Source organism: Clavelina lepadiformis, chromosome 3, assembly GCF_947623445.1.
Source record: "Clavelina lepadiformis chromosome 3, kaClaLepa1.1, whole genome shotgun sequence".
In the NCBI taxonomy this organism is placed as follows: Eukaryota; Metazoa; Chordata; class Ascidiacea; order Aplousobranchia; family Clavelinidae; genus Clavelina; species Clavelina lepadiformis.
In genome coordinates this window covers 24204289-24215382 of record NC_135242.1, presented here as the reverse complement: position 1 = coordinate 24215382, position 11094 = coordinate 24204289, and the positions used below count along the sequence as shown (strand labels likewise).

The 11094-nt window shown below is 38.2% G+C and overlaps 1 protein-coding gene across 1 annotated transcript; it reads left to right on the top strand.

The window, feature by feature from the left end:
- Window positions 1–196: 196 nt before the first annotated feature.
- On the top strand, window positions 197–3766 carry LOC143450446 (fibrinogen-like protein A). The gene is made up of 6 exons (XM_076951004.1): window positions 197–638; window positions 904–1100; window positions 2039–2135; window positions 2215–2311; window positions 2452–2583; window positions 2745–3766. The coding sequence occupies exons 1-6, from the start codon at window positions 362–364 to the stop codon at window positions 2929–2931; spliced, it is 987 nt and encodes a 328-aa protein (XP_076807119.1). The 5' UTR covers window positions 197–361; the 3' UTR covers window positions 2932–3766.
- The last annotated feature ends 7328 nt before the right edge of the window (window positions 3767–11094 follow it).

Below are 11094 nucleotides of genomic sequence, written 5' to 3'. Positions count from 1 at the left end.
AAGTTGTTGGAAACGTGTTTTGTGAATATTTCCGGAAAACAATCAAGTTATTACGTCAATGGACCTGTTTTGAGTTACCAGAAAATTTAAACACGTGTTTTTCGCGACTTTCTCACATTTCTTGACGTAAAACTTTCTTACTTCCTTTCTTTCTTTTTACTTGTTTTGTGTTCACAAACAACATAGTTTTGGTCCGGATAAGGCGCCATGATGACGTGATCTTCGAATTTGACGATCTTATTTCCGAGACCTTTTTACGTCACCTCGGAAGCCACGAGCTTCAACACACGGCTATATAAAGAGCAGCGATTTGGTAGGATTTCATATCATCAACTTCAACGGAAGATCTTCATAGTCAACCATGAGAGGAGTGATTCTTCTGTTATCATTGGCGTGCTTCGTCGTGATGACCTACTCGCAAGAATGTCGTCAAGTCCTTACCACTGTCTGTGCTGATGACGTTGTCAATTCCACCATGCAGAAAGAAGACAAAGATGATGTCGGAAGATCCCGAAAATCTGGAAGTCCGGAAGCTCATGGAGCTAAAGGAGAACCCGGAGCAGTTGGACAGAAGGGGATGCAAGGAGAATCGTGCGCTCTGGGGTCGTTAGGAACCGACATAGTCACCAGACTGGCAAGTAAGTTGATTTCTGATCATAGATTAATTACTTTAATCATCGTCGTTTCTCCTGCGAGCATAAAGAACTCCGCAATAAACCAACCAAAAGATGTGGACTACAGATACTTTGCAATCTAAGCGCAACCACTTATATAGCACTCATGCGGTATAGTCTATGCTTGCTGTCTTGTTTAATTGCATGTTTCTTACGTAATACGAGCATGTTTTGCCTGGAACCTTGCTGGAAAATTTCAATCTTGTTTACAACAAAAAATCGTTTCCAGAAATCGAGGAGCTTCTTACACCTCCTAGTACCACGGCCATGGCTACTACCACTGTTGTCACGACAACATCATCAACTGCAACCAGCACTGTGGCGACGACAACACCATCTAGTATTACGTCATGTTCTACGTCATCAAGCAATGGTCCCCACAATTTGACGAGTGGTGTTGAAGTTTACTGCGAAGATGGATGGACGGTGAGTGAAAGACTTACCACAGTTATAAGTGGAATAGCTTACTAATTATATTGAACTTACAGTAATATTGAAAGATATAAAAGTTTATATAGAAGTATATACATTTACTGTATAGTATTGGAGCGGTAGCTATCAAGTTGTGTGGACTTCAAAGTGGCAATGCGTTGTGTGCTATTCATTTGCATTGTAGCAAGAATGTAAAAAAATACAAGCGACAATGAATTTGTTTCACACGCATTCGCGTTTTTTTAAAGGTGCCTTTTTCCAATATTTCCAAAATTTAATTCCCAAAACGTTGAATGAAGGTTGTTTGCCAACTTGTGGTTGATTCGAAAACGCTTACCGACAAACTCAAACAATTGGATTGAAAACTGTTTAATATAACCGTGTATTTGTAAGGTTAATGCAACTATCTGCGATAATGCAACAATGATAGCTGTGGGAGTGTTAGTCGTGTGCGATTGTACAGATCCCATCATAAGCCCACATTGGGTCACATGCTACGATGCATAAAAATTACAGTGCGCTAATAATAATTACTGTGTTGCATGCCAACATTATTGTTGTGTCTAATTCGCTTCGTTTTTATGCAGCATGCGAAACAATTGCATTGAACTGCGTAAGTCGCTTGCAGTGAAAACGGGCGAAATTCAACCAGCACTAAGTAAACCGGATTTATTTTACCCAAATCATCTGCAGAAAACAGCTACCAATAAAATATGAGTTTGAAATTTTGTTAACTTGAAATTTTTAGCAAAAATATGAGCATACCACTGAAATAAGAGCTCCAACTTAACAAGATATATCTTGCGTATTGTAAGCTAAGTGTAAATAGTGTCATGCTTCTTGTATTATGACGTAATAAATTGAAGATTATTTAAACATTTAAATTAAACGTATTACACTTGTGCTAAAATGTAAAATAAAATTACTAACAGATTTTTCAAAGAAGAATTGACGGAAGTGTTGATTTCGGGCGACGATGGGACGACTACGCGAACGGTTTTGGCCAGATTAACGGGGAATTTTGGCTTGGTAAGAGGAAGTTAATTCAAGTTAAACGCATTTTATTTTGATGTTTTTTGTTCTATTATTCGTGCTTCATTACTTACAGGACTTGACAACATCCACGAGATGACGCGTGGAGGAGGATGCAGACTCAAGATAGAGCTGTGGGATTTCGATGGAAACCAACGTCACGCCAATTATAGGTCATAAGACGATTGTTGTGACATAAATAACAAAGATGATAAAAATCTTACATTTGTTAATCAACGTAAAACTTTGTTGAGTAAATTACAACTTAGTTGTCTGGATTCGAATCTTTTAAAGCAAGTTGTTGTTTTTGCAGCTCGTTTGCGGTCGAATCTGCTAAAAATTTATATCGGCTTCGTGTTTCCGGATACAGCGGAAATGCAGGAGACAGTTTAAGATTTCACAATGGTCGCCCATTCTCGACGGAAGATAACGATAACGATTCTTTGTAAGTCATCTTATATTCAGGAACAATTGTGTTCAACTTAATAAACACTAAGTGCCACAACCTCAGTAGGATTTTCAGTTATATCCTGCCAGTAACGTATAAGATAGAATATAAATAGATGCAAAAAAGTAATTTTAATCTTTCATGTTTTAATATATTAGTCGTGTAAACTGCGCAACTCGCTATGGAGGATCTCAGGGATGGTGGTTTGATGCCTGCGCCTATTCATTCCTCAATGGAGTCTGGATGCGTCAATCAAGTGGAATTGCTCGTGGAATTATTTGGTATGATTGGAAGGGTTGGCTTAAACCACTTAAAGAAACTAAAATGAAACTTCGTTGCGACTGAATGAAAGTTGATTTTAACCAACCAAGTAAACATTGAACTGTATTTAGACCGGCAACACAGCAAACTGTAACTGTAAGATGCCACGTGTGTTACGTCATAATATAATCATTCTGTCATTCGGTTTTACCGCACTTCATAATATGATATACGGTTGTCTTGCCAAGTTTGTTCCGGGCATTGTGACGTAAAACTGTCGCATGACTCAGAGTAAGTTTTTCATTTAAAAACCTTGGAGATTGCCGTCGTATTCAGGTAAAACTTAAAGATACAAATTTAACTTACAAATGACGAAACAAACCTTAAAAGTTTGTAGAAAGACAAACTCTGAACCTTGCGACATTTTATGTCACAATACCCGGGAAAAATTTGGCACCACACCGTCATTCATTTATACGTTCCACGTGTGTATATTCGTCATGTTTTTATTAGGGCTGGGAATTTAGCCGATTGTCTTTTACCGTTAGCCACCATAGTCGCTAATTGGCATGTCACATTGTCAATCGCATGCTAAACTGCTATATTGTTGATAAATGTGATGAAAAAGATTTTATTAGCAACTTTTGTTATGCTAGCCCACAAAGTTGGTATTCCAGCATTAAAATGATTAACAAAGTAACACATTTTTTTTAATTAATGAATTATCAAAACTTTTTCTCCAAATTCTTTCCTACATGTACGCTTTCGGTTAATGGCGGACAAAATCTTCAGTGACCAATATTTGCCGGCCAAATTGTTCCAGCCCTATTTTTTACAAGACATTTGTTTATAAACCGTTACATACAAAGCCGTGCAGACGATATAAAGGATGTTTTGTTATAAACAGTAGACCAGCATACATACGAGTGAGTTCTATGTACACAAATATGTAAGTAGAAGTCGCTTAATACAGGGACCATTCTATTTCGGTCTTAAACCCGATGCGACGTAACTATAGACCTGGATCGACATAGTTAGCCAACAAAGGACCAACAAACTTATTTTGGTAATTTGCGCATAAGCTGCTTGATTTATGCCAAGTTCTTCAATCAACGCTGACGTCACAGGAAAGTAAAGTGTGTTAGAGATTGACACCAAGTCACACAGCATAAAGCAAGCACGCAAAAGACATGTGTTACGTAAAACGCAGATGTTTAGCCAGGTCTGGAGCTCCTTTCACGACGAACCCCAGTGAAAGAGTAACATTTGTGTGTTGGTGAAAACTTACTGTATATTTAAAAACTGCACACAAAAGAGGCATCGACTTAACGTTAAAAATTAGGAGAAAAAAGATCACTGTAAAAGCATAGAACAGAGACAACGCCCTGTCACCAACACTTACTAACCGAACTATCCCATGCAATCTGAACATTTTAGGAAGAAACTAGACTGAGAATTTTGTAATTAGCGGAGGAAGCGGGCGGCACCACTGGTGCGCGCAACAATGCGACAAGAACACATTTCAACAGTGTTTAACCCCAATACTGTAAAAATAAAAGCTAATACGACACCTACACGCGGCAAAATAAACCAATCATAATAACGCAAAGCTCCAAGACAACAAATATAAATGCAAAAAAGGAAGTTATATAACTAAACAAACCCTTTAAAGTACAGAGAAGAACTGAAACAAACAAACAAACCAACCAATCAATAAACCAAATAATACAATTGCGCAAACGATAACCTAAGTCCCAAACGGTGCCAAAGTCCAAACTAGTGCTCAAACACAGACTAAATATAGTAACAAGAATAAATATAGCGGTAAAGTCACATTTGTTACAAATGTAGCAACGTTGGTATTCCACAAAGTTGGTATTCCAGCATTAAAATGATTAACAGAGTAACACATTTCCTTGAATTAATGAATTATCAAAACTTTTGCTCCAAATTCTTTCCTACATGTACGCTTTCGGTTAATGGCGGACAAAATCTTTAGTAACCAAGAGCTCTTAGTCGCCAGCAGCTAATATTTGCCAAATTGTTCCAGCCCTATTTTTTACAAGACATTTGTTTATAAACCGTTAAATACAAAGCCGTGCAGACGATATAAACGATGTTTTGTTATAAACAGCATACATACGAGTGAGTTCTATGTACACAAATATGTAAGTATTTAAATATGTAAATAATTTAAATTAATAATGTAAATATAAATTTAAATATTCAAATATGTAAATATATTAACAAGAATAAATATTGCGGTAAAGTCACATTTCTTACAAATGTAGCAACGCAGGTAACAGCACGCGGAAAATAACATAATAGTCCTAAAGACTGACATGAGACGGCCACGAAGTCATTAAGGCAGCGCCCAAATGCAAAAAAATGTTCACAAAAAGATCTGTGAGTATATGACGCGGCTTCTATTGTAAATTGCGATTGATGAGATCTATAGTGACCATCGACATAGTTGGGCTCGGTGGCAGAGAGGATAAAACGCCAGCTCAGAGGATAAACTATAAGTTATTTCATTTCAATAAACATTTCAATAAACATTTCAAACTTTAGGTCTAACATACAAGTGTATGACCAGATGATGTCACGATATGAGTAGTTGGAGTCTAGTAAGCAAAAGCATCCTGTGATGCACTTGTATACTAACGTATAAAGTTTGAATAAATCAAACTGTGTACATTCCTGTCTAATTACGCACCTAAGTGCACACTTTCTTTGTGTCTGAGAATTTTTGTGCACTGCACTTGCGTGTGCACCCAAGATTTTGCTGAAAATCTTCACATCCTGCAGTCAGTCCTTGCCTGCCCTACTGCTCTACGGGAAGTCTATCATAAGCCAGAGATTTCTCGCGTGGCGAAGAGGAAAATTACTGTTATGCCACTGTCGTAAATATCAGCTTTGACCATCCTAAGGTGGTGTCACAAAATTTTGCAAGAAACACAAACATTACAAATGCAATTTAAAATTCCACCCTGACGCAAAATTTAACCCTAAATTCCGGACATGTCCGGAATTTTCCGGACGGTATGGCAACCCTTAATCCCATAAGACAGGGGTGGCCAAACTGCGGCTCTTTGAGCCTTCAATTGCGGCTCTTTAATGAATTAGCATTGTTGAATTAGATATGCATTTTCCCGGTCAAGACGAGTTGTTTGATCAAATTATGAAACAATGCGTTTTATCACACGTAGTAACGATGGACTCATTGTTAGTATTAATCAAACTACACTCCGAAAAGTACATTATTGTACAGAAGTGTGCTAACTTGTACACTGTAGTTAAGTAAACTGACAGATTGAAGCTGTACGTCAGGGCTGACCTAGTTTTAAGTCTTGGTTACGGTTATATTAATAATTGCAAAAAGAGTCGGTGAAGACTCATAGTATCACCACGCAGCACTAATGTTTATCAATAGCTACACTTCGTTGTGAGTGAATAAATTCGAATTTTTATTGTGTTTGTGTTGTGGCTCTTTTAAAACTGGAATTTGTTATATGCGGCTCGAGCATGAAGCAGGTCTGGCCACCCCTGCTATAAGACCTATATGCATTGCATGTATGGGCGTTTGTCAAATCGTTTGGTGGGCCGCACAAAATTGTTTGGCGGGACGCAGGTTCGTCACCTCTGTTAGACTCTAACACATAAGTGTGTTAAACTTTATCAGGTCCTTAGTGTCGAGATGACAGTTACCGCAACAGCCGGACTGGGCTTAATCAGGAACCGAAGTGTGTCACGCTTTCAAACACAAGATTCCTTTAACTAAAGCGTGTTTTTCAAATACTGTAAGGGTGGGATGCACCATAACAGATCAACTTGATCAAGGATTAAGGATTAAACCGAGATCATATGATCTAGGTTTTAAGTGGATCCTTAATTGTCATGCACCAAATCCGATCTGGTCAAGATCACGTGATCGACGCATGATCTTGATCAACGCTAACAGCCTAATGATTTGGAACCGAGATTATATGCAGGCTGCATGACATCCCATTGTTCAAGACAGCATAAGTTAATACAGAGATAGATAGGCCAAGAACTTACCGACAGATTTATGAGCAATGGACATCATTAGCTTGTTGATTGGCATTAAGCATCTATTTGTTTATGAGATCCTAACCCGGATGTTGCCCTAGGCTATCGGAGATATATCAGGCAAGCTCAGGCTTTGGTATTATAGATAGGCTACCATAAAGTTCGTATTATTTTAAAATTGTTAAAATGTACACGTACAGGTAAATTTGATTGGAAGAAAGTTCTGAATGGTTCTACAGTTCTAGATTGTGTTGCTGAATTTATAATACCGGTACTATTATGTTTGTGTATAAACCTAGACTTAATTTTGAAAGGTTTTCTGCGGTTCAGGTAGTGTAATTGCCATCATGGGAAGGAGAGTAAATTTTACAGCTACGGAAAAAAACATTTTTATTGACTTAATGAATAAGCTTAATTACAGTAGTGTAATTGAATGCAAAAAAAACTGATAGTAAATCTTTGGAATCCAAGTCTCCTGCTTGGAAGGAACTCTCTGCAGAATTCAATTCAGCATCAAGTTATTGTTTCCGATCAGTTGAACAACTGCAGTTGCTCTGGAAAAACCATAAAGCTAGCAATACTCCACAATAGGAATCTACCATAACATACTTCACAATTATCACGTTTTTATTTTCACTCTTAAAGAGAATATTTCGCAATTAGCAGTATGACTTTATAATTTATGAATCTTAGGAAATAAAGAAATTTGGATGATTCCCCAGCTGTACTTGCAATGCTACAAACCACATTGACCAACCACTATGGTCATAAAAATAGTTGTTAATAATTTGTTGTCGTACTACATTTCCAGCCACTGTGGTGGACAAAGAAACTTGCTCATGGTGAAAATGATCTCCAACAGCGACTTCCATGAAATCATCTATTTCGCCCCGGCGTCGAACAAAGTTGTGTAGACAGGCCGTGCTCACAATAATAAGCAAGGTATTATCTAAACATGTTCTCAGTGGAGTTCTTAGGCACTGAAATACCAATACAAAAATTCCAAATACCAAACATTCTTTCAACAATTATTCTTGTGGCAATATGTGATTTATCAAAATTCTGTTCTTTTTGTGTAGCAGGATTATTTAAAATTGGTGTCATCATGTACTTTCTGCAAGCATAGCCTCCATCTCCTAACAAAATTCCATCAAGAAGATTGTTTTCAAATTTGTAGGAAAGTGAGCTGTTGTCAAAAATTTTGCAATCGTGTGTAGATCCAGGCCATCTACACTCTACAGACTATATCAGTAAAGCACATATTTGCATCTGTGACTGCTTTAACATTGATCGAGAAATAACCTTGGCGGTTGCGATAAAGTTCTCCATTGTCTCCACTTGGCCTTTTAATGGAAATATGAGTGCAGTCAATTGCTCCTAGCACACCTGGAAACTGAGCAATATCTTTAAAATGAAACTTCACGTTGTTCAAATCCTGATTGCTTGGAAATCTTATGAACTGCTGGGATCACGAGAAGTGACCGTGAACAAACTCACCGGCGACAACTGGTAGTGGACAACTGACCTGCAACAAATTGGCCGTCAAAAGGTCAAAATTCTAATTCACTATCTAGTCACTAATCCAATTTAGTATGTGTTTGCAGTCAAGGTCAGTTTGTTCGCGGTCAATTTACGTCACGTTCAGTTGTCCCCGGTGAGTTTGTTCGCGGTCATATGTTGTCGAACCTGAACTGCTCGTGTCTGGTGGCAATTGCCCGTGTTACTCTATGAATAACCCGGCAAGCACTGGATTGGTCAATGCCGATTAAGTCACCATCTGTCCGCTGAAAATGTCCTGCGGCATAAAACCGTAAAGTAGTGACAAGTTGCAGAACTGGTTGTATGCAGTGATTACGACTTGTGCCATGCTCTAAATCAGAGGAAATCATCCCCAAAAGTTGAAGAACTGAATACTTTCTAAAGCGAAAACGTTCGCGAAATTGCTCTTCTGTAAAATTTTCAAATGGGCTTAGTCTGTCTCTTATGTTTCTTCTCGGTGGTGTCTCAATAAAATGTTCAATAAATTCAATACAATCCATTATAATATTTGCAACGTTTTATTGCTAAATCTGACAGAAAATGACATAACAAACAAGGTAACTAATCCATGTTAACAAAGGTTAACCGATGCTTGGTCTCATAGTTTTATTTGTATTCCATAAAAAATCTAGCTAACGCTTAATCTCTCTGCTATGTAGGTTGCAATTAATAATATAATGAAATAAAACAACGCAAGCCTCTGCTACCTGCCATGGAAGTTCAACGGTTGATAGGCCTACCCTTCTGATTTGCCATTGCATATAATATTGGCTCAAAGGCTAGTAGCAATTTCAATACACAACCTACAGCACTCTCCAATACTTCCATAAACTTGCTTTTCATCAATTATTCACATTGATCTTGAGTTAAACCTCCTCGTCAGTAGGATTAAATTCAAGGATTAAATGCCTCATTTTAATCCTGGATTATCTCTGATCGTCGCTGGTGCATACCGTCAGTAAAGATCAACAGTAGTTGATCGCAGATCAATAGTAATCTGCACTTGATCGGTTTTGGTGCATCCCACCCTAAGTAACTAAATTTACCATTTCTGCAGATATTTCCATGCCTAACTATACAGATGAAGCGAAACTGTCTGAAAACTCCATAAACAACTACACTCCATTGCAAACTTCCACCATTCTAGTTGTTGTCGACTGCTACAGTGGGTATTATGAAATTGCTGTGATGAAAACAATTACGAGTTCAAAGTTAATTAAAGCTATGATACCGATGTTTGCGAGATTCGGGTATCCATTTTCATTGCGGACCGACAATGGACCACAATTTGTTTCGGAAGAATTTGAGAATTTTCTGATAGAGTATGGAATCACTCATGTGAATGGCTGACGGGCTACTACACCTGCAAAAGGATGACAGCATAAAACCAATCTATGCATCCAAAAACAAGCTGATGTGGTTGGATTCGCAAGTCTGTGCAAAGTATGCCAAATTAGCTATGGTGGCAGAGTGAACACTTTTGCCATTTCCAACTACGTATTTAGTTGAATGTGATTTTAGCGCCGTTACAGACATTCAATCATGAAATCACTCGACATTTGCAAGCGCGGATACCTTCACTCCTCCAAACTCGCACGCATTTCTCCTCGATTTTCTTTATTTACTTCTCAACATGAGGCTCACCGTTCTCACTAACAATGAGCAACGATTTGTTAGTAAATTTGTTTGGTTATTTTTTTTGCAATTTTTGATTTTATTCCTGAGATAAATCCTCAAAAGACATCATCCAGGGACAATATTCAGGTAATGTTAAAATTTTAGCAATTATTTTTTGTGATTTTTTTGGGGAGGAATTGTGTGAGGTGTTTGGGTTGGTTACCTAGATTGAATGTCAGTCTTGGGGCAGCTCCTTAACAACCAACACAACTCGCAACGCTGGTTGTAAGCGTTATGGCGGAAAATGTGACAACAAAAAAGAGCTTCATTGCGATTGGACTGAAAACAAAAGGAGACAAGTGATGCGAGGTCAGATGACATATTTCCAATTCGGATTCCGCCAGGTTTAGCAATTTATGAACTTGCTTATTTCTCCGTCGTCTACGTGTTTACATGGAACGCACCTTGGGTGAACATCTGACAAGGGACATGCGGCGGGTCGAGATCGACGTGGACGTTTGGACATGGACAACGACCCCCGAGTTTTTCCAGCAAAAGGAGCAGGTGGTGGCGCGCATGAAACACGACGCGATCCCGAACGAAGTTTGCATTGGAGTGTCAAAGCAAACTTGTTGCTGAATACAAAGCCTGCATATGAACACGGAATGATATTGATGCAATTTGCCGCTGCTGACGCCATGCTGGGCTAGGTTTTTAGTGGCTGCATCCAACAGGATATCTTTCCGAGGATATTTTTTGTATTTATCTTTTCACGTTTTCTTTTCAGTGCTTGTTTACCATTTCAATTTCATCAGGGCAACAAATCAAATCCTTAGTGCTAGTGACCGTCCATGAACTAACCCCATAAAAATATCTCGTGGATTTAAATTGTACATCATATGAAATCGTCCTCAACAAAAACAGTATCTGCTTAGCTTGCACTAGCCAACAATCTCCATACTGCCGTAGCCACGGAACCTACAACAATACGCTTTGTTTGTTATATACATGTAATAATTTGTTTTGCTTTCCAAAGACACA